At 33.1% G+C, this 25887-nt stretch overlaps 1 protein-coding gene across 5 annotated transcripts in view; it reads right to left on the bottom strand.

Annotated features, from left to right (window-relative positions):
- Nucleotides 1-1241: 1241 nt before the first annotated feature.
- Nucleotides 1242-25887, bottom strand: part of LOC127876852 (neural cell adhesion molecule 1-like) — a 207117-nt gene continuing 182471 nt past the window's right edge. For 2 of the 5 annotated variants that reach the window (XM_052422346.1, XM_052422347.1), the window contains exons 2-7: nucleotides 7612-7742; nucleotides 4185-4419; nucleotides 3756-3776; nucleotides 2814-3104; nucleotides 2496-2525; nucleotides 1242-2304 (exon numbers count right to left, since the gene is read on the bottom strand). In XM_052422346.1, coding sequence (XP_052278306.1) covers nucleotides 2147-2304; nucleotides 2496-2525; nucleotides 2814-3104; nucleotides 3756-3776; nucleotides 4185-4419; nucleotides 7612-7742 — 866 coding nt within the window. In that variant the 3' untranslated portion in view covers nucleotides 1242-2146. The remainder of the gene's footprint in view (nucleotides 2305-2495; nucleotides 2526-2813; nucleotides 3105-3755; nucleotides 3777-4184; nucleotides 4420-7611; nucleotides 7743-25887) is intronic. The other 3 variants (XM_052422345.1, XM_052422348.1, XM_052422349.1) reach the window with 3 other exon arrangements.

Below are 25887 nucleotides of genomic sequence, written 5' to 3'. Positions count from 1 at the left end.
TATGGCTTTACGAACTGAACATATTTATTGGACTGTCATGATTCCAATATTTTTTAGTTACAAAATACGATTTGGGTACGTGTATATCGTATTTAATACCTTTCCGAGAAGCATATGCGCATACCGTGATGCATAGCAGACGATGCCGTGATAGTCCAAACCATGACACAACATTTGCATAGGAAACGACAATCATGAATTATATGCATTTAGGGAAAAATACTACGTCGAACGATATATACAATGTATTGGTGAATATTGAATGACGCTCTAGATAACGATTGTAATAACATAATTTTATCATACTGTATGAAAGAGAGTTATTTTCAAAAGAGGTGTTTCACGCTCTCATCTTTGGAATGACATTAATATAGACTTCGCAAAATATTACATAATGACTCAGTCATTGTTTCATCCCCAAGTGTGATGTTTTAACAAAATTGTCTCAAATGAAAGGATTACACGCGGTTTATCCATGGGTCATTTGTTAATTGTATTCTATTTTGCGTTCCAATATAATAACATGTGTACACAGAGAAAATATCACTTAGGTATGTTAGGTATGTTAGTAAGAACGTTACTTTTACTGTTCGTGAAGTAATCTGACGAATCATCCCATCGTGTCCAAGGTTTCCGTCAAATCTTATACCAATACAGAAGGTTAAACACTTTCTTGAGCAACACAAAGTTATATTTACACACACACACCACACCACACACACACACACACACACACACACACACACACACACACACACACACACACACACACCACACACACACACACACACACACACACACACACAAACACACACACACACACACCACACACACACCACACACACACACACACACACCACACACACACACACACACACACACACACACACACACACACACACACACACACACACACACGCACACACATACACACACACACACACACACACACACACACACACACACACACATATATATATATAAATTTATATATATTTTTTTAAAGCCAATTTAAGAAACAAAGTGCGTGTTATTATATCCAAGTAATGCCGCGTCTTCACGACGTCATTCTGATAACAAGGCCCAAATCAATTGGAATAAATAGCAGTTACATGTAGAGTTTATAACGTTTATGTTAATAAATAATAACAACATAAATAATGATATGACAACATATATGATACATTCGTATGCTTTTCATACTTGTTTACAACAATAGTCACTTACGTTTGAATCACGCTGAACCCGTATTTACAAAAATTGTAAAACTATACAAAACAATAACAACTAAATGTGATCATATTCGTTAAAGAAAACGTACAAAAGACATCGGAATTCGACAATTATTTTAGCATAAGTAATAGTAATTAAAAGAACACATTCAATATTGGACGCACCCTGTTTAATTATGTTTTATATTAAGCATACATTCTAGTAAGTACAAACCATTCGTTGCCCTTGGACCAATAACTTTAAATTAGAACAACATGAATGAAACAATTATCTTGAAATGATGTCAAATTAGTACCAACTTTGAACAATTGTCGGTGATTGCTTTTTGCTAATAGGTCGTTAATCGTCAACATAAAAATACCATTGGTGGATACTTTTATTTACGGCTCTTTTCATAGAAAAATTGTCAAATGTTGTTTGAAAAAGCAATATGGTCGCGGCGTTGTTCTAAAATGAATTTCACGATACGAAGGTGAACATTGTAATTTACATGATGATATACATCCGTGTTCAACTTCTATGTTTGTGTTCTAAGAAACAAATGATTAAAGGCTACACAACATTTAAAAAAGGTAATGTAAACAGGCTGAAAATGGCTTTATTGCGCTAGGCATTCGCCTAAATCATTAAGGTTCAAAATGCTTTAGATGAACTCAATAAAGGTATCTAAATACCGGTACTGTTTTGAGACGTGTTTGTAAAGCAGACCTACAATTTTGTCCGTTATTTAGCATATTTTATTTTACTCTAATTAAAATATTAAGCGAAAATCATAGCAATTGTTGCCTACGAAAAAATAATATCGCTATTCAAAGAGTCTTCACCTCTCTATTTCGAACACAGTAATATCAATATGTATCCGCATGCAGGTCTAACATATATCTTCATTTGTTAAGGTCTGGGAAACCTATTGCTATGATGAGGTTATCGTCCAGAATAATGTTGCTGTCGTAAGTGACGTTTGCAAGCTAGTGCTCCAATAAACTGCAAGTGCGTCATTTTTACCATGTGATTCTAACGCGTCTGAAGGGGCATGATCTGTATTATATGAATACCTCTCCGTTTCCAGATCTGAAGAAACAATACAAATTGCACAGTAATACTCATCACATATGCACCACAACAATACACTTCATGTTTTATAAATACAGTTTGATTAATGCATGACACTCAACTCATTACCTAAATACAGTTATCAATTAATGCTTATGTAATATGTTGATCTTTTAGATAAATTATATAATATAACACTGTATTCGTACCTCGTTTTGGATCTTTGTGATTCTTTTTGTCTGAAAGATAACAAACATAATGTGCATAATGTGCACAAATACGTCCACTTAATTAATAATGGCATGCTTGTTTTATAAGAGACGATTGAAAATACAGTCATTTATATTCCAAACCTTATTTTTCATCTGTGCAAAGGGAAAGTGTTATATGGCAGATACGATACGAATGTATAAATCTTAAAAACAAATGTATGCAAGCGTGTACATGACGCATTTACTTGCATACACATCGCTAATATCAATACAAATGAAAAATAAGGAAATAGGCTGAAGACATAATTTGCATACCATTAAGAACGTGGACTTTAAACCCCTGTGCAAGCGTTTTAGTCAACAGACAGACGTAATGCCCTCTGTCATCAGTGGTGACGTTTTTGATCACAAGTTCACTTATCAATGACCTTCCAGGCATTGGTTTCGAGTTTAATTGAAGAATGCGCCCGGGCTTCATTTTACTAATTGGTTCCCCATCGAAAAACCAGTCCACAGAATCCGGGGCCTTTAAAGCACCAGTGGCGTTGCAGACGAGCCGAATGTCTTCCATTATGCTTACGTACTCTGTCCCAGTCAATTCAAGCTCTGCAATCGTGGATTACAATAGGAATTGACAATAAATACCGGGCGAGTGAAAAAGCAAGGTTGTTTCTGAACGATAAGAAATGTTTTGGAGAGATTTAAGAATGACATACATAACTTCAAGAAACTACATTCCTCGTTCCGTTTGTGTTTTTGTGAACATAAATTAACATGATTAAATAATAAATATTCGAATTCAGATAAGTTTGTGCAGAACGATGTATCCGGGTGTTTTTACAATCATATATATATATATATATATATATATATATATATATATATATATATATATATATATATATATATATATATATATACGCTATATGATTTAAACAAGATGTGTTTGTGAAGCACTATGTCCATCTATATATTTGACCTTTGACATTTAAGAATGACCTTGACCTATCACCACTCCGAATGTGCAACTCCAAGAGATACACATGCATGCCAAATATCAAGTTGCTATCTTCAACATTGCAAAAGTTATGGCCAATGTTAAAGTTTGACGCAAACAATCCAACAAACCAGCATACAAGCAGACATGGCAAAAACAATATTTCCCCCAGTATAGACTCGGGGACATAAAAATACCCTGTTACGAAAATGTCATTATCTTATTTTTAATTCCTGAAAAGAACGAAGAATAACACGTACCTTGTATATATTTAATCGGCTCTGAAAAAAAATGAGATACGTCAGTTTTGGCTCATAAATTGTAGACAACCTTTTTGTATTCAGCAATAATAATGTTGCCGTACATTTTATACACGTGACAAATACGGTGAAAAAACTGTGAGAATGCCATTGAAAGTCTTAATTAACCATGTGAATTTCGATATATATATATATATATATATATATATATATATATATATATATATATATATATATATATATATATATATATATATATATATATATATATATATAATATTTCATTAGTTAAAAGTATTTATAAGTTATTCATTAGATTGGGCTGTGTACAGATGTCGCTAAAACAGACATATCGTTGCATTATTTTTAAAAGCGTATTTACGCATATTTCAAATAACAGTTCGAACTCAACAGATTACTAGTACATACCTAAAAGATTTAACGTTATATTGAACGTGTAGTTTTTTGTTGCGCTGATTTGACACGCGTATGTGCCTTCTTGGTCCTTAGATACGTTCTTGATGATCAGATCGTATCTGCTTTCCTCATTCTCTACATCCTGCGGGTTGATTTCTTCAATCTGGACCTCGATGTCTTTGTCAGGGGTGAAGGTCGTCTTGCCGAGGGTAAGAGGTGATTCCTCATCCGCTTTCCGCCAAACGACCTGTTGTCATCGACACGGGGACACATTTAATACTACACATTTTTAGTTTGGCTTCATTCGTGTAAGTTTGTTACGGTGGTGATTTGAATAATAAGGGCAATAAAACATTTATTATGTCGTTACGAACATATTTAAGTTTATAACGACACCCTCATATTGAACAAAACAAGATATATATAGAATATTTACACGCAAATTTGAAATTTAATTGTAATTGCTTAAATAGCTATACATGTAGCACACTGATGTTCACACAGCACATGTTTGTTTAATATACCATCTCCGCCAGGCAGTTAAAAATAGCTGAGTAAAGACAAATATCGGGGTCTACATACGTTATATTGCGCACAAAAAAGCCATTAAAATATAACAGCAAATATAAATGTGTTGACGATCATCAACGCATGAAGATTATGCACCATTGAAGGTTTGAGCGAAACTATGTAAGCAGTTACCGAAGGTAAGCGTGCGCGTACTTTAAGAGCTTTAATATGCTTTTAATTGAGAAACAAAGGCAAAAGTGATGCCCCAAATTGCCGAAGCCTACATTTTGTATTTCCACAGATCAATAAATTATTAAAATGCAGCTGTTTAACTTGGAACAAAATCAACGAAACCGTTAAAAGGGAGTTCAGTTCATAAAAAGATTCGGACTATGTTTCCTTTACTTGAGGAGGAACAGATGGACACAAATTAAGACAAAACTAGTATCAACAAAATTCTTTCTTTCTGATCAACACTGTAATGTTGTTCAGCTGTAAACACGGGGAAAGATCAACCCCGCCAAGAAAAAGTAAAAATAAAAGCTTAAGACCGATAGTTTTAACTCTATCCAAGTTGTTCGCAGAACAAAAATTTCCTGTCTTTTAATCAACACTCTAAGGTTATTAAGCTGTGAAGTTTGATAAAGATGATCCTAGCACAGAAATGGTAACAACAAAAGCTTTATCGTTGAGAAATAGACCGAGTGTCATACTTTTGCCAAAGCTTGTACACATGCAGCTGTAAAAAACATTCCTTTACAATTATCCACACATTAAGATTATTCCGCTGTCACACAAAACATACGGATTCCTTTATCTGGAAGGCAAGTGATAACGGGGGATGTGCACTTGATTTTGGATCAATGCTAGACTGCAAAATTAGACGAATTAACATTTTGGATAAACATTATTACAGCCAAATTGTGTTATTGTTTTGCCGTACACGTTTGAGTTAGGTCCATGCGACTCATAAAAAAGTAGTTTATAATATAAGCTTAAAAGTGGAAAAAGCGACAATGCACCATATTCAGCTGTTATTGAGGGGTTAAATACACAAGCTACGTGTGCTAGGATGGACACTTGATTGCTTCCGATTAATTTGGTATACAACTGTATGTGAATATACTGTATATTTGCTATTTTTAAGCATTGCAAAACACGTATAGTGTGTATGCATTTTTTGTGTATGTTGTTTGTGCAGTGGCCGCATTGGTTTGATCAAAGCGCTATTGCATCATCTTAGACGCAACTCAGTTTTCAAAATTATATTATAGCTTTTTATATCGCACATTTGAAATGAACACACATGCATAAAGATTGTGTCTTAAAGCACAGGTCGAGATGTGTATACACTGCTTCACCTCATATTTATGTTATAGAGATAACTTAGACAAATCACAAAAATATGTCTCTTTTTTCGCAATTGGTTGCTGCACTGGCAACCATCTTTAGAATTTTGGTTGCCTTGCAAACGAATAACAAACCTAGAATCATGTACATGTTGTGTTATGTGTATCTAAGACTTTATTTATTTTCTTAATATTATTGAGTAACACTTTTGCAGACATGACAGACTTTGCATGCATCATGTCTTGTTGAGAGCCGGAATTAAATCGTTTCCTAGGCCTAATTGATCCACAGTCGACAATGTGTATTCTATGTTAAATTGGATTGAGTTGATCAAGCTTTGAAAAGTTGCCCTGCTTTTTAGCCCAACTGTAGCCAACTTTTGAAATTGAGTTACCTGGGCTTAAATCTATTGGCCCCAGGCTTACATGCAAACACCGAACCTGTTAGTTATTCATAATTAAAGATTTGACAGTCTGTTGAACTCATTCAATTTGCAAGTCTGAAGACAATAAAGGGACCTTTTCACGTTTTGGTAAATTGACGAAACGATTTAATAATTTGGAGAGTTCTGTTGTTGTCGTTATATTTTTTCATACTACAAGGATTGCTTATATAAAGTATAAAATACATCGTTCATGGTATGAGCACGGAAGGCCGAGTGGTCTAAACGATAGACTTGTATTCCAGGGGTCAGTGGTTTGACTTTTTAAATGGAGCTTTTAACATCCACTGTTTTACATTTATCAATATTAAGCATTTAATGACAAAAATGTGAAAAGGTCACTTTTAGATGTTTACTAACAATGACACAAGGTATAATTTAGAACTCATTGGTTGTTTATTTGATTTAAAAGAGATTTGCCTTGTCAGCCAGGTTACTTTGAAGTTATTATCACTTTTATCCTTTTTTAAATCATAAATAGAAAAGATCATTTAAGCTTCATTTTGGAAAAAAAACAGGGCTTAATACATATGCATTAATTGTTTTCCCAGTACCAAAGACTCTCTTTTTAAGGAAAAACACCATAAATCAAAAGGTGTCCTCCTTGATTAGCTTGTGTGCATTGCACATGTTAATCAGTGTGCACTGGCTAATCTGGGACACCACGAATTGGACATGCATTTAGCCCCGTTTTCCCTGCAGCAAATAGGTACAGAGTTCAATGACAAACTGGCCAATGTCGTCCCACAATCTGTTAAACACTATTCATTATGTACCATCACTGCTGTCTGCTGCTGTCTGCAGTATACCAGTGGTAGAACAGGCAGATGTGGTTATTGCTCTTAGCGTAGTTAGTTCCTAGCGTAGTTAACAGCAGACTGACTTGCAAAAAAACACTGATAACCTTAGTCTTTCGCAAGCGAAGAACTAAAATGAATAAACAAACCCATGGACGTTGCGTTGCTTATAGCAATTATTTCCTACTGACGCAGCTGACGTCGACCATATTTTAACAGGATAATACAATTCCGCGGCATAGTTAATATGATGCCCGTATAGTGATCAGAAGGTGCAGCCCATATTCTTTATAAGCCTGTGGTGTTTGAGGCACTTTGGCAATATAAACGGAACACTTACAAATTTCGGACCGAGATTATGAATCCTACATCGGAGGTGCGCGGTCTCACCCTCGTGGACTGTGATGTTCATAGGGACGGGCAGAAATCTTGGAATGGGGGAAGGGTTTCTCCTGTAGTAGTCGTAGGCATCTGAAGAACACACAACACATCATTTACACACATGGAGGCAATATTCAATTATAAACACTGGATTATTTGGTAAACTGAACTATATTAGTTTGATATAAGTACACAGGAAGTGCAAATCGACAAATAAAAAACAGACAATTGCTTGGTTAAGGAATACCAAAAACGTTTTTTTCGTTTTATCATTTTCTAAATACGAATATATAGTTACTCATGTACTTCATACAGCTAGAATATAAAACTCAAAAATGCTCAAAACATGAAATTAGTATTAGAAAAGAAACTTTTTAGAAGATACATTTGATCAGAGTTTAACACAATTACGAAAGTTTTCATTTATTAATAGCGATCACCAATTCAATCAACAGGACCAAATGTTTTAAGGGTCAAACCTAAAAATTTCCAAAGGTACTTAACAACTTAACAACTGCGGAGGTAGTTTGGACAATGTTTGAAATAGACTTATAGGGAAAACTGGCACAATTTTTGAATGAATAACCCATATGCAAGTTCGAAATCAGTCCATATATCGTAACAACACACTTGGTATGTTCAAGTTCCACGCTCAGTGGGTAAAATAGGGTTTGTAAAATGTTCAAATCTTTTAATTATAGCCACATAAGAAAGACTTGCCACCTCGTGGATGTCATGATTTCAGTAAACATAATTGTGTCCTTATTATTTTCAGTAGCGCCATACGTTTTTGTACAACACAATACTTAACTCCACCGACATTCCGTTGTATCAGTCTTTCTGAAATACGTATGACTAAGCCCTCTCTAACCGTCTGACAAAACGCAAAATACATTGTGCTTGACAGAGCTATTACACGTCTTAGGATGCTAACAAAATGTTATTCGACAACTCGGGAGCGTATGTACACTAGCAGCACCCTGTATGTACGAGAAGTCAGGGGTCCTAACATACCACCGTCTGCTACATTGCAACACTTGCTCGATGCAGATAACACGTTTTGTGTATTGTGTTATTTTTTCGGACGAAATGGCAGATTGAAAGATTTAATGGTCGACGGGAAAACCTACTGTCCCATCCGGCGATATAAATAGGGGACTTACAACTGATTGAGAGGTTATGTATCTTTATACTAAGGTTTATGTAGGCATTTTCTTTCAACAAACGTTTCCCAATATAGAAAAACACATTTTACAGAAACTTGTTAAGGAAAGAAAAACTATAACATGGCGTTTTGAGTTCAGCAATCCGATCCGGCAATCGGTTGTGTTTGATTTACTGATAAACGACTAAAAAAGGCGCTATATGTACATGAACAATAACAAATGCCAATACAACGGTCGAGTCTGTCAACTAAGCGCGCATATTAAAAGACTTCGACGTACCAGCACATTATATATTTACAAATACATTACAAATTGAACAAGACTTATTGTTTCATACTATTACATAAGTCGTATTTCCATAATTAATTCGTGTTTGTTACTTAGTCATGTTACTTAATTGATATGTTTGATATAAGTTTATGTAAAATGTAGCACATGCAACACATACATTTAAGACATGAACCTTTTATGAATATAGCATTATTAAACTTAAGTGTTTAGCCTGCATCTTAAACGAACTGATTTCAATGTATAACATGTCAACTGTGCGGAACAACGAAGAGAACATGTGCGAACGCAATATCAATTACAAATATAGATTTTGTTTTTCAACAAAAACAATAAATATAAGCCTGTATACTTATCGGAAGCGATAACCTCAATTATGGATCACGTACGAACCAGACAACAATGTTTTGAAGTACTCTGCCCAATATCCAATATATATATATATATATATATATATATATATATATATATATATATATATATATATATATATATATATATATATATATATTTATATATGCACTTAAATGACTGAGAATTGCGAATTTCATCTGTATGCTTTTTTTTTAAATCTGTATGGTTGACATGACACTAAATATACGGCAAAACGTGAACCAGTTGATCAATTTACCTTGATATTAGACAGAAAGTTTAGCGTACTTCGTTCACACGTTATATCATCATGGCATCGTCATCATTATCGTTATTATTCTTCTTCTTATTATTTTCATAATTATTAATAATAATTATTATCATTATCATAATTATTATGATTCTTTTTATTATTATTAGTAGTAGTATTAGTATTATTATTATTATTATTCTTGGTATTATTATTATTGTTATTAATATTATTATTATTAGTAGTATTGTAATTATTATAATGATTATTATTATTTATTTATTTTTATTTTCTATTTTTTTATTTTTGATACAAAATACTAAGTATTTGTAAATGTTCTTATTATTAACAATTATTAAAATAAGTGAATATCGATGTAAACGTGAATTATAGTTACGATTGCTATCAATCAATAACACTTAGTCCCCAATAACACTAAACACGTGAGTTTTATTTAAATATCACCACCTTATCAACACATAGACATATAAAACACATATACACACTTAACCTCACCTTCTTGGCAGACTGTGTCAAACCCACAATATAGAACGAACATACAAACTAATTCCAAATTGAAAATACATGTTAATTCCATTGCACATATGCGTAAATTATATTCTTCAGAATGTCAACACTTCCTTTGATACGTACATGCAATTTCAAACCATAAATTGATTAGGCTGTTATTTTAATATTGTTTGGTAGCATTGAGCATCTCTTAGTCCTCTTATATCTAAGCTTGTTATGCTAACTGGAATTTTGCATAAAACATTTTAAAACAGCATGTATCCGTACCGTACAAACGGCTAGACATGCACAATACGCAGATACATGTCTTCAAGTTGAAAACATATTTGATGTACTTCGTTGTATATCACACTACTTGTGATATTTCTTAAAAATCTTAGCCTATAAAATATATTTTGATAAATTATTTAAAAAAAAATCAAATCTGTATTCTAGATAATGTAAATATATGTACAACACCTTAGTCTGTCTAATGACATATAGCATTCATTTATGGAAAGATCCTGCTATTCAAGCGTTTCACAGTGTTTATTTCTCTCCTTAGAAAAATATTCGTAGCAGCATCAATTCCATGTCTAGAGCAGCTGTTAAAACCCACTGCCTATAGCATGATGGTACTTGCTGCGAGAGACATTTTGCTGCCTTCAGAGAAAGCCGCGATGCTGCGGTTACATTTATCGGTTGAAGGATAATCGGGCATGATATGATTTTATAAGTGTTCATTATTCCTGCCAAACCAGTGTTATGGTTCTGTAAACACCAGTCGCGTTAAAAGGGACTGACGCTTTGAATACAAACGTGACAATATAAATAATTAAAAAATATCCGTGCACGGCCATACTAATCAGAACTGTGTCATCTTTAATATAGCGCATGTAAATCTAAAAGTACACTAAAGCATATGTAGGAGCAATACCAGACTTACTTGTGAATTAAAATTGAAAACGATTTATAAATGCTCACACACTTTAATGAATTTTAATCAAACAGTTTAATATTGTAATGTGATAGTAATATCAAATAGTTCATGATGTATTCGGTCTTTATGAGAATGTTTTGACATTAAATTACTTAATTATAAGAAACAGATTTAATGTAAAAAGTTCATCAACCCTGTTTTTTTCCGGAAGGCGGTTGTATTGCAGAGGTATTGAAAATGATTTTATTAATTCAAAATCGTAACGTGCATAAAATCACTTGCCGGTTTACAAGAAGCTACATATTCAATTTCCGATTCAAACAGACCTAGAACACTGATTTTCACGTAATAACACTTAAACTAATGGATTCATTTTCGAAGTTGTTCATTAAATTTACATCCGCGAGCAAATTAATCTTTCTTTATAGATGAAACAAACAAGCATCTATATGTCATCAACATAACAGCTGTTTTTAATAATAACTTGATGAAACATTTGTATTTGTGGTTGTAAATAAATCAACTTCAAACATAAACCTCAGATGAAAGAAACTTGCTAGCAAATAACGCGCCTTAAAAAAAAACTATGGCAATACAATTGAAGTGGCATAAATATATGATGTATTGTCAGAAATAGTTTACCATGCCAACAAATTATATATAAGTCGTTTATTTCATTTTCGTTACGCATTATGTAAGTAGAACTTGATTTAATTAAATTATTTAATTGATTTGTATAGCAATCAATGTGTACCGTCATACATCAGAAAACAATTAAGGCGTCGATTAATATTAGTTCCACACATACCAATGTTTTTGTTTCTTTTTATAGAATGTTTAAAAAAGCAGAAGTTAATTTATACAAGCCATTTTAAATGAATAATGCCATATAAACCCTTAAAGCCACACAGCTTATTTGGCATAGTAAATTTAAGTATGAATAAGAAACATATTTTATCTATGCCAATTAGAATATATCTGGTGGTTACAAGATAGAAATCCGTCTTTTTTGCGCTTTAAAACTTAAAAATAATCGCGTTTGTCGCAATGGACGTATACGTCTAGAAATCCTACTTTCGGTTTTAAACGCGGTACCGTTTGAAAAATAATAAATTTCTTGCAATCAAGGCTATATATTTAATTTTATGTGCGCCAATAAGAATATATCTGGTGGTTACAAGAAATCCGTCTTTAATGCGCTTTAAAACTTAAAAATAATCGCGTTTGTCGAAATGGACGTATACGTATAGAAATCCTACTTTCGGTTTTTAAAGCGGTACCGTTTCAAAATAATAAATTACTTGCTAAATAGGCAATATATTTAATGACACTTTTGCACAGTTTCAAATTGCATCTATATGTTTTGATCAACATGTATTTCATTTCAAGGTAAGATGCAAAGTGTGTGGCTTTAAGAATAAAGCTTTGCACAAAAAGCTTCCCACATTCCCACGTACTTTTATGTAAGTATTGATAATAAAAATCCATCTTTAAATACCCATTCCTGCAAAATGTTCGCTGTACACCCTTTACACAACAAGAAACTTGTTAATATATTTCAATAAAAACTACCATGACAAAGATTAACGACAAGTATGGGTAATAAAGAAAGTGGTTATATTAACTCTTTAGCGTTATAAATATATTGGCCGTTCCAAAGATCACTTATATCAATAATAAACTTTACGTCAACTGATTGCGAAAGCATGCGAATTCAAGTAGGATCTTTAACTCGTATTTTGTATTGATGCTCTTCAATTGCGTGTTTTTGTCTGAGATCGGTGCATCGATCACATATATTTAATTAAATTACTAATACAATACAAAGTCGATCAAAACCACGTGTTATTGAGGACGTATCTAAATTGATTTTATTTACTTGTACATTGCTACCATTTCTGGTCTGAAACAACAGCGATAAATGACTGATTAAATTATTTAAATGCTACAGGGTTGTTAACTGTTCTGAAGCTGGACTGATTATTTCAAACGGTATTGTATCACATACAAGAAAGACGTATTGAAATTTACATTAAAATGTTTTTACGCAAATAATGTCGTTGTTTTTAAGTAACCGCTTAAAAAAGAAGAACTTTTGTCATGGCAAAACGTTTAACAAATGGAATTTAAAAATATATATACTTTTATAATTATTTGTATTTACATATAAAAACTGAAAGGAGACCAACATGTTTCGGAAGGATAATGATTATGGAACGCCTCGTCTGTCTCCTGTTGACTATTGATATATCGGAGGTTTCATTGAAATGATGTGGGTTTAAATCATATGATATGTGTTTATAATAGTATGTTGTATGCTTGCCATAGTATGCTGTGTTTTTGTGATGGTATGATGTGTGCTTGTGATGGTATGCTGTGTGTTTGTGATGATATGCTGTGTGTTTGTGATGATATGTTGTGTGTTTGCCATAGTCTGCTATGTGTCTGTCATGGTGTGTATGATTTAAAACCACATCATTTCAATGAAACCTCCGACATATCAATAGTTAACAGGAGACAGACGAGGCATTCCATTAAAAGATACTAACGATACGCGTTTTTGTTAAGCACATCATTCCAAACATATCCGACAGTCAACCCGTCGTGTTAAAATATGCATATTACAGATTGCGATTAAAGTGACAGTCTAGAAACAAGCGCGTATGTGTGTGGAGAAACCTAGATATTGTAACGCGTCAGTAATTTCATGTGTTATTGTGCAACGGCCTCTGGGGACTGTATACATCCCGTAAAACTGATATGTCTGTTCTTTAAAGGCCTCGTTGTCGCCCGTAATCCCTCGAGTTCAAAAGGCTTCGAAATTTGTAAATTAACGTCAGACTTAGATCTTAATATATAGGAAACTAGTGTTGAGAAACCATCAACACTATTGTGGGTGTCGGTCTTTTGACGTAAGCTGTCAATTTTGTTTTGACATTTGTATAAATTCAAGACATTACACATTTTTTTCGCCCACGCTCATTTTTGAACATTTATTCATGAAAATATTAAAGTACATGCTTGTGGAATTTGTTCATTAAAGAATGCTTTAGAATCCATGCTCCTACAAACGGATTCATGCGATGTACGAGTATGGCTGTTTTTGGATGGGTCAACATGTGTTTGCATTTTAATTTGTTTTGTTTGTATCTTATGTACAGATAACATAAATAACCACTGCGATCCCTTAAAGAATTAAGCGTTTGTATAAGGTGTTGGTATAAATAAGTTTTGTTTTTACGGGTGATACAAATGATAATCAAAATGCATCATCATATAAGTAAGGCTTGGTAAATAAATGCCCAAATCCCATGACGCCACCTATTTTTATGTATGAAATTTTTGTTATAATCATGCAATAGAAATTCCATATTGAAGTTAAAAAGGGAGATTAACTGAAAGAATCCAGCCGATGGATATTGCAAACGAAATTGTCTACCACAGGATGGTTGAAAATATGTAAGGACTTTCTTGAACAAGACGTTTATACATAGCATGATCACTATTGTAAGAGTATACCAGCAACAGATCCAAAGGGAACAGTGAAAAAACCCAGCTATAATCTGTTCTAATAATATTGCCGAAACACGACTTCATATCACAAGGAACAATTCACGCACGTTTAAATGTTATAGGATAACATCGTCGGACAGACAGACGAACATATGTCAATGGTTATAACAGTACACCGCAAGTACATACAGTGTTATTTTAAATATACACGAATGCCAAAAAAAGCATATTACACTTCACAACGGCTTTGGCTTATGCTTCTAACATGTCAATACGCATGGCCGCAAACTTTCACTTTCCCTGTCTTTGGTCTTGGAAATATAAATAACACTCCTGAAGTAGATAATTTGAACCCATTGTGTGAGAACATGCCATTGAATGAAACTAATCAAAGCTTCCATTGCCCCTCCGAAGTAGTCCCGGAAACACAAAAGAAAGCCATTACTATAACAAATTATGTTCGGGAAATGCGTTCATCAAATGAGCTTCATTGGAACCTCTTTAACTATTTTGGAAATAATTTGCACTTTGTCATAATTGTTCTTATTTTATATAGCATTTCTGGGACATCATTAAAAAGGAGAAACAATTGTTATAAGTTTTCAGATCTTGTCCGAAAATCAACTAAGCTCCAGTGATTATGAATGATGATAAGTTTATAGTTAAACGTATTTAACTTGTTTCGTTGATGACAGTTTTTGCGTTTCAACGTGTTACCCTTAAATATAAAAATTTATCTAGGATGCTTTTCCTTATATGTTTTTTAAACGAAAGGAGACAACTGAATGTAATTTATTATATGAAATGCATACTTAAATAATAATGTTTATTCGCTCAAGAATAAACTGTCTTATTCAACGCAAACGCTATTTTCCTGAAACCTAAACCCCAATTTTATAGCCCATCCTACCCAGTCTACTCTTACATATAGACTCGTCCACTAAGTATAAAACCACTGCCCGTGCAAATTGACGCTCTTTTACTAGCTTGTCGCATCACAGGGTAGGTCGCGCTATGGTTTACAAGTTTACATTTACCACCCACCCTCCCACTTAATTTGTTATTGTAACACGATGCTTGCAAGATTTTTGTTATATTCCAGTGTTGTCGAGAATAACGAGCTCCATTAGAAACCCACATCGTCATGGCTGGGACTTAACAGCGTACGGCACACCGTCAGTTTGTCCAATGGTCTGTCCAATGGTCTACTTAGTTCGGCCCCCGACGACAGGTTCCTGTGTAATTGACTGTAGCAGTTTTAGAGAATTTGCTAGACTTTGATCAATAAACTTTTGTTAATATTGGTTGTTTTCGGGTACAGTTTTCCAGAGTTATGTTACCTTCAGTGAAATTTTATCTCTGGTTTTTACTCTGGCCTTGGAAAAAAGGCATAGGCATAGTTTCCACGAACACACTTCCCGCTTGTCCCGGGGGAAAGACATTATGTACTTAAATTTCCCGCCGTTCTCGGGGGAACCTGTATAAGACAATTGATCCCAGCCTTGACATTATTATGCCAAACCTTTAAGATAATAAATTGCGTTGTTAAACTGTTTGGCGTTTGTCGTTGAATATATTCTCAAATACAATTGCATGAACAGTGATATTGAAATAGTTTGTGCGAAGAAAAAAAAAACATATGTCAGATTTGTTGTGACCGCCTTTGATGCGTCTTCGAATGATTTGTTCGGGAAATTGTTATTGAGAACAAATTATAGGGTTGCAATCCAAGCTATCCTGTTGTAATTGCCAATGCCGATCGGATCTGTACATTTCTTGAATTAAGCCGACAATGCATATGCGATTCTTACCAGCCAGGAATATCAATACACAACCGTCTGACCAGGCATGGAATGCTGCCTCTGCTATTAAAACCGTTCCATATTTCCTGTAAACGCTAGGAAACCAATATAATGCATGTCGTTGTCGGTGATTATGTTGCGAGACACATTCCATATCTTTACAAGTAGGCCATTACACTGGTCGAACAAGTGCGATGAGTGTATAATTAAATCCTTTTATGTGTGAACATTCAACACTAAAAAATTATTAAACAGAGAAAGTTTGATTGACCCACCAAATTGATATTTGTTATTTCTTCTCTGATACACATACATTTTCTTTTCGCCTACGCATAATTACCATGTTGATGGCATATATGTATTTGTTTTGTTTAAAACTATAGTATTAATATGTATAAAAGAAAGAACGAATTATGTATTGGCGATGTTCATTCGTGGAGTTTAATGTTTCATTAAATGCCGACCATGTGAAGTTATATTGACAAAATATGTGTACTTACTACACAAATTGAATCAGCATAATACAGTATAGGTACAGTCTTCGATGTCAACCCTACCAGCCAATTAATTGTTGATTTAGGCTCATTAAACTCAAGTGTCTTTGCTGACCAATGATTGATTACTCGTTGCGTTGGAACAATATTCCATTCATCAACTACTTCTGTATACGTTCGTGTGTCAGTAATCATATTGTCATCGTATAGGTGAGAAACGCGGACAATTACATGCTAAGCAATTATATATACCACACTTTTCATTTTGTGCAAGGAACTTTTCATTTTTTAATAAGGGCCAGCGGGACATTTAATTGAAGTGGTTTTAGTCGTATTTTTTTCAATTTGCTTTAAACGCTAAAGAAATACAATACAACATGAGTCATACACACAACTATTTTCTATATAGCTATAACAACAAAAGTTGACTGCACATAAAATCAGACACACGCGCTAACACACGCACATAGGTATATACTACTCTTAACAATGCAAGGTGCTCTTACTTATATATAAATTCCGTTATTATCTTGGTGAAGATTAATAGAGGCGAGAATAAGCATGGACAGTCGAATCCAATCTCAATGAAGTATTTCCTTCAGTGTTTGTCAATCGAAAAAAATGGGTGCATTAAAGCGATATAGTGACATATGTGACTATGCGTTGAACGAGTTGTATTTGTAGCATTTAAGTACGATATAAATTTACAATTCACACTAGTGTGCTGATTAATTTTTTATATATGATATAGATAAAAAAAAAAGCTAATTATTAAACTAAAGCGAATTATTAGATGTTATAGTCAGATTGTATTATTGCATTATAAAAATAAGAAATTTCCTCAAGTCGGGAAAGATCGCTTGGCACCTAAAGGGATGTCAGAAAAAATGCTACAACTAAATACATTTATGTCACATAATAATACGATATTATGTATATAAATGATGCATTTCGTCTTTTGTTGCGTTTACAAGTGACATTTATAAACAAAGCGTATCGGAAAACCTATTTAAAAGTTTGTTATAACATGAGATATTTATTACCAGTACCAATATGCGCATAGTAACTGATTTTGAACACATGTAATTGTGTTTTCCAAACTAGCGGTCTGTTAAAGTAATTTTTTGGCAGCGTACCGTAACAATACATGGGCGTTTTAACGTACCTGTGTAATTTGTTTTTCGATGATGTATATTTAGTGCATGCTTCATTGTATATAATGTTTAGTCCAAATATGTTCATACCGATTTTAATGTATTAATGTAAACGAAAAAAATGAAGTTGGTATTAATTTTGTAAAATTCTGAACGTTTTTTTTTTCGCGTGTATTTAAATGGGAACGTGGTTCAGATTTTATGTATAAAGAAAAACAACGCCGAATTCATATTGCCTCGTATTCTGCTCTAAATTTATGGAGAGATGCATTTCAAATAGCATCGGAGTTGGTCGGCAGCAATCGTTAAATCGTTAAATATTGTAGAGGTGTTTTGGACCAATGCGTTATCTATTGTTGAAAACTGAATATGCGAGCATTTAGTCACGTCATAATGCAAATGAGGCTATGCAATATTAACGAATAATCGATATTGGCTAGAAGCGGAAATTAATACTTTAAGACTGGGTCAGTGTTGAATTAGATAGCTATATTGAAATAAGGAAAACATAGAAAGGCACCAAACAAATATACAATTAAGTATCACCACATTACACATACATGGCGTAGCATAAAACAGTTTTTGTTTAATTTAAATGGAAAATTGAAACCATTTGACCAAGAACCATGCAACGGATATAAACATCATGAATATACATTTTTTTGTTGCTCGGAATAAAGGAACCATGCAATATTATCAAATATCAACATATTTCAAAACGAATATGTATAAACAACAAAAAATACTACTACTAAAATAAACAAAAAGCCTGGAAATAGAATCGATTTTATCTTATAGTTAAAACCTGTAAACAATTCAGATATAATCGTTTTAACAAGTCAGCAAGACAAAAGAAGTTTAATTTCTCCATTTGTTTAATGCTTTCAAAAAGTAAGACAGCGCTTTAAAACTCGTAAACAACTCACATGAATTGATTTGTTTTGGGAAATTAGCATCTATATACATATCTTTTAGCTGTTAATGGTGTGTACACGCCATATCAACGTGTTTGACTGTACGTGCTCCATTTTAAGCAGTAATTCCATGATGAAACATGAACAAAGAGGATCCTACATTTGTCATGATCAAGTTCACATTCCTTTAAATATGCGCGCATTGTGCTTGTAAAGGGTACAACAAGTACATTCATTCAAAATAAGTATAAGCCCGCTATGGGCTGTAATAAAGTAGTACATACGAAACGATTACTATAGATTGACATTGTTTGATTTTTTATTATGGGCACTTATTATTATTTTTTTAGCTTGTCAGTGCAAGCCGTTCTATTTTGTTCTTCAGGAGAAGGATGTTACCAATTACACACTTGAACGACGTTACATTGTACGGTCAAAATGTTAACTGTGTTTACTGTAAACACTTAAAGCACCGATAGTGATTCTCAATACAATTCACAATCGCTTTGACATCCTACTATTATAAACCAAACAGAATGATAATACAAATATGCACTTTGGTTCTATCATTTGATCGGTCAAACCGTTCATTTTGAAGCATATGCATATGATGAAACCAATAGCGCTTGCTAATAATATAACACATTAATTTTAACGGTTTACCGTCGAAATGTAAGAAAAATTCTTAATAATGGCATAAAACACATATAAGTATGTTATCAGCAAAAATGTCTTATTCGTTCAGCAAGAACTTCACAGTAACTTAAAAGCCATAAGGCCTCACGGACGTCATTAGTCTGCTTATATCGTAGAACGATACTTGAAGCATACAGTGTAGCATTACATTTTTAGTATTTATTCATTCATGATATACTACAATATGTGATTTATACGCCCATCGTTGGAGCTGGTATTCAAACTTATGTTTAATGCCATTCTAGCGGTGACTTTTGCGGTTTGTCAAATACAATTGACAAGAAACAAGGGCGATTTCAAAACTTCAAACAAATAATATAAAAAAAGTAATAATACTAATAATAATAACAATAATAACAATAATAGTAATAATAATAATAATAATAATAATAATAATAATAATAATAATTATAATGATAAATAAATAATATATCATCGTGCATTATGTTCTTCCTAAATTTGCCTAAAACCTCTAAGTATGTGTTTGTATTTAACGTAAGCGTTTCAATGTCTCATGTAATAATACACATAACACGCATAGCAATACACTTTTAAATGGAAACGATTGAATTCAGAATGGTAATCAAAGAACACGAACATATTTTAGACGTAAGATTTTTATATAGTTTGTTAGTTAGTGAGGTGCCAATAAGTTAGTTAGTTAGTTTATTAGTTAGTTAGTTAGTTAGATAGTTAATTTTGATCCCTTCTAGTCAGTCAACGTAATCACTATATATTAACGATATATCTCGCAAATTCATACAACCAATAGATACACTAACGTTTAAAATGAAAACCGATCCAATGTCTCATAAAAATAAATATTATATAACTAAATGACTTACCCTTTAGAGAATATGAACTAAGTATTACTACTTAAATCACATGAAAATTGAACTCCATCATTTGAATTATCCTAATTATCCCTATTTCATAATTATCCTCGTCGCATCTCTGGCCTCATACCATCTCAATATCCCCCTTGATTTGTTCACTTAGATATAAGCCAGTTTTGATCATTATCTTTCCTGAATTATACAAAACAGTAATTTAAGAACGCACTTGTGATTTTCAGCCAAACAACAAGTAATCCTGTTTAATGTCAGCGTGGGATTTCTCAGTCTTTATTATAATTTCTGAACAGCAGCATCATTAATATTGGTATTCTGCTAGGCTCCAAAACTCTCTCGGACAAACCATTTCCGTTATCACATCAGAGTCACATTACAGGCTTAAAACATAAATATTTAAAAATAGTTTTGAAAGTTATGAAATAATACGATTCTTGTTTGCATAGATTGATTGTTTAGGAAATCGGACCAAGAAACATAGTTATTAAAAACACCATAAAAAAAAACCAAAAGAGTTCGCATATCTCCTGCAAATGAAAATATATAATCTATAGGATAGAACATTATAGAATCAGTTATATGATTCGATAGCATGCATGTTCTAAATAATGTTTTTAACGAAACTATTTATATTTCAATATATTTCTGCTCGAAATAAAAATATATAATGTATGTCTTTAACACAATAATTTAACCAACGAAATATGATTGAATGACCTCGGACAAATCTTAGCAAGTATATGTAAAAATCACTTGAGCAATAAGGCATATAATAAGTTAAGTATTTATACTATAAATTAATAGCATCCATCTTTAATTTAAACTAATACAATTTTATGGAGTCTCAAATCAAGCAATTAAGCACGTTGTAATCAGTAAGTAACATACTAATACGATAGTACATAAGCCTTAAATTGGCGTCTGTAATAAGATGTAAGCTATCTTGAACAGTGAATCCCCGATATATTGGCACTGTCTAGAACACAACAAATACATCTATTACAACGCCTTATTGTCTATTCTAGTCGCGCAGCCGTCAGTGAATCCATACTGTTTATATGGTTATTGCATACAACGATACATGCCTGGCCTCAAACTACAAGCCAATGTTACATGGAATCGCGCGTATTTGAGCTTTAGGTTAATATACCAGCGGCTAAGATATGGAAATCAGTTTGTATTTTATTCGGGATTTGTTTCAAGAAGAAAATATTGTAAATGTGTACACTTCGTGACCTTATTAATGCAAAACGTATTAAAATCAAAACAGCTCCCTTATTTTCGTACAGATTTTGTTGGAATTCGAACTCAGACTATTTCAACAAATATCTAATACTTCACGTAAATTAAATTGAAATTCATCAACATTAAAATATCAAACGTTACAAATTAAAATGGCGTTTATCTACTGCCACGTATTAATTAGTGACCAAATAAGAAGTGTTATATTAGTATTAAATCAGGACAGAGTCCTAAACGTAGTAATTGCATGCCCCAGAACAAATTAATAATGCAACGATTATTACAGACTTCCAGAAGGTAACTTGATATTAAGATTGACAGGCACGAACTTTTATTACATAAACAATTGCACGTTCTGTTAAAGCTTTCAGTCTCTTTGCAAGAGGAACATTAAGTCAATGTATTTGCAAAACAACATGCGTACAACTGCTTCGCCTTTGTAGCAAGGTTCTCAGGTAGAATGGTGGTTGACATACTTCAAAGAATCGAAACGTATTTATTGCTACCTATGTGATCTAATAACCACATACAAGTTCGAATATGCGTGTTAGAGTGTTTATTATACGTAATTGCCATAGCGCCGCTCAATAAAAGAGGCATTACAATAAGTACATAGTAAGACTTTAATCTCCAGCGTTTTATAGTGCGTAAGTGTTCTTACTTTATTGAGACAATCGTTGCCAAAATCATACTATTAAACACCCTTCTTGTATTGCAAGCGTTCAAACGTAAGATATTACATCCTAGTGCATAACCCATACAATCTATGCTTAAAATATGTCGTTTACATTTGACAGCAGTAGACGCTTTTAATTTCTGTTTATGGAAATTTTATTTAGAACATAAATATTATCCAAAGCTAAATAAACTCAAAAAAATATCATGCGATTTTATAAAAACATACTCTTAATAGCTTCCTTTAGCCAAGTGAATGTTTTTGGGGTAAAAAATATGCTTATATGTTCATAGCTCCACCAAAAAATAAAACTTAAAACCATATTAAAAAGTAACATATAGTTTACCTGCATACGTCTTGCAATTGTATTGAGTGACATAATTAATTATTGTTAAATTGCAACATCAATGTTATCGCTCAAACCAAACTCGTAACAAATAAAACAAAATAAATACAAACAGACATTTGACAACTAAAAAATGCGTTTTAAACATAATATATCACAGTGTATTGTCAAGTAACCTTAGTATCTTAAAACTAAGTACTCAATTTTTTTAAACATGAGTGCCAAAAAACAACATACAAACAGATTGAAAACAACAGGAACATACGAAAGCTATTTTGAAACCTGCACCTAATTTCCTTTGTATATTTACCGTATACCAACATAGTTGCCTGCTGAGCTTTAAATTATCAACGAATTGTTGAACCAACAAAACATAAAGTACTTATTTAGCTATTAGAATGTCCACTTTGTTATTCAGTATGGGCTCATACACTGGTCATGTTTGCAAATTCAGAAATGCAGTTTTGATTGTTTATGCGACTATAAAACTGTTTGGATGCTTGTATCCAGTAGAATTGATAGCAGGTTTTGCACGAGAACGATTAACATACCGACAGCTACGATATTAATGTTGTCACAACATACGTATCCGTTTGTGTTGTTTTAGTTTGAACCTTTTACTGATTAATGCGCTATGGAGATTTGTGGTTTTATGTTAAAGCCAACGTTTTGCACAATACGCAACAAAGGACTCCATCCACTTAATTTACTTCAATTATTTTAGCTTTTAAAAGTCACTGTTGTACAGATGAACTATGCATAAGGTATGAGACTGATAAATAACGTTTTGTTTAAACGAGTTTCAGTAATCCTGGACTTTATTGTCATTTAATAAAAATATATCAAGATAAAGTTTCCCCACTACGGTAAAAATAAAGAGATGTTGTTTTTTGGCAAGTATAGTATTCATACGCACCGAATGGCAATATAATTGAGGCCCGCTCGAGGCAAACCAAGCTTAATTAATGTGCGTAAAATGTCGCCAACTGGGATCCAAGACTACAGTCCAAACAGGCTGATCAGACACGCAACTCTCTGTTGTCATTGGATGTTTTGTTTTAATGATCTTTTCTTTATTCTTCTAAACGACACTCCAGTCTAAGCGAAATGCATTGACCATGAATAGCCTTTGTTAACTGCAAAAAAGTATCTTGAAAGTTACCTAGTACATGCATTAAGAATATGATAACACAGAGATCGGCATAACTCCACAGCATTGAATGCAAAATATATATGCCCACAATGCACTCAAGAACTTTCTTATGTGATGTCTTTTAACTTGCTTACATCATGCTTTGTTAATATGCACATTGAATAAAACAGATGTAAACAATTTCGTTCTCTGCAATTGGTTTAAACGTGTTATTGTGTTTGGATAGATGTTATTTACTAAACCGACTGCTGTAAAATGTATTCATCAAAGACATCATCATTCAGATATATTTTATTTTAATGTACTCAAACATGAATGCAAACTATTTCCAGAACTGGGTCTTTATTTAATAGTTTAACTTTTTTTCCATCTCATTAGTGTACTGCAGAACACACACAAGAGTGTATTATCTGTAAAATTGAAAACGAAATCTAGCCTAATAGCATTGTGTTTAAAGACTCGTCACACAAATGTTATCATAATGAGCTTAATATTTGAAAAAGCGCTTTCAAAGTGGATTTAGTTTAAACCTATTTATTTTAGCTCGATTGCATCGAAATCATTAGGCTTATATAAATGCTCTCGAGTCCGTGTCCTGTGCCTAGAACTAGTACTTGGTGTCTTTGGGGGAGATCTAAAGAACGCTCCCACGGTGGGGATCGAACCCGTGACCTCTCGGTCGTTAGGCGGACACCATATCCACTACACCACGGCGACTTATAAAATGGATTTGAGTATACAACAGGAAACATTGAATATCCAGCAGGTGCCAGGAATGAGGAACTGTATCCAACTGTATACGAAAATGAAATGATGGCTCGCTAATAAAACCAACATTTTTTTCTTATCTTCGCCGAATTTGTTTTTCCACCATGCATGTTAATATTGGTTCTTCAAGTGTATTTAATATAAACAAATAGCAGCAACTCGTGCATTTGTTCTTTTAAACAAAACCAATTAACTATTGCTAGTGAATGTGTAAACGCTGTGTCAAACACAGCATTTATGGAAAAAAAATTCATTAACAACAACCGAAAACCCCCCTAACAAATGCGTGTTAGTTTATCACAATTAGCTACGCAGTGTTATCGCTATTAGCAGAAGTTCAAAATAACAAACTGAATGTATCAAAACGTAAATAAGACGATAAGACAATGTTAAAGTCTTAAACACATATCATTCATGGGAATGTGTAAGAACGTGTTGTTTAGATTGATATCGAGGACGCTCGCAACACTAAGCAACAGTTTTGTGCTGACTATATCTTTCGAATATAGCTCAACTGATGAGGTGCGTACTCTAAGTTTACAACACTTGATTCACACCATCCGTCTTACAAAACAATTTCAATGAAGGAATTTCATATTTATCCTAACTAGCATAGTATGGTCTAATTTCCCATAATTACAAATGCACCTAGGGTATGAAATTGGAACTGCAGTCGTTCTGGTAACATCATAGTGGGCAACAATGTTTCGCTTGGTTGGTCCTGACATCTCGTATAATTATCGCTTGCCGCAATTGTTGAGGTCTTCATATCAACTGATATATTAAGTGACGACAACAAGTGATGTACTCCCAAAATATTTAAATGGTTAGGTAACAATATGCAATACTCAAATCCGTTTATTTAAATGTGAATGAGTTTCTTTTGCAGATTCCTTTATTATTCAAGTCAACATAATAGTTTTGTTGTGGTGAACATCCACTTGACGCACAAGCTATGCTTCATTGTTTCATTATAAGAAACAGCTCATAATAATAATTATTTGCTACGGAATATTTCTAATGCATGGCGCATGTATGAGTTGGATTGCAAATCATTATAAAATTAAATGACTTTGAAAATGAAAGGATTCCCCACTTTA

This window comes from Dreissena polymorpha, chromosome 4 (assembly GCF_020536995.1).
Source record: "Dreissena polymorpha isolate Duluth1 chromosome 4, UMN_Dpol_1.0, whole genome shotgun sequence".
NCBI lineage: Eukaryota > Metazoa > Mollusca > Bivalvia > Myida > Dreissenidae > Dreissena > Dreissena polymorpha.
This window is presented reverse-complemented; position numbering and strand designations above follow the sequence as displayed.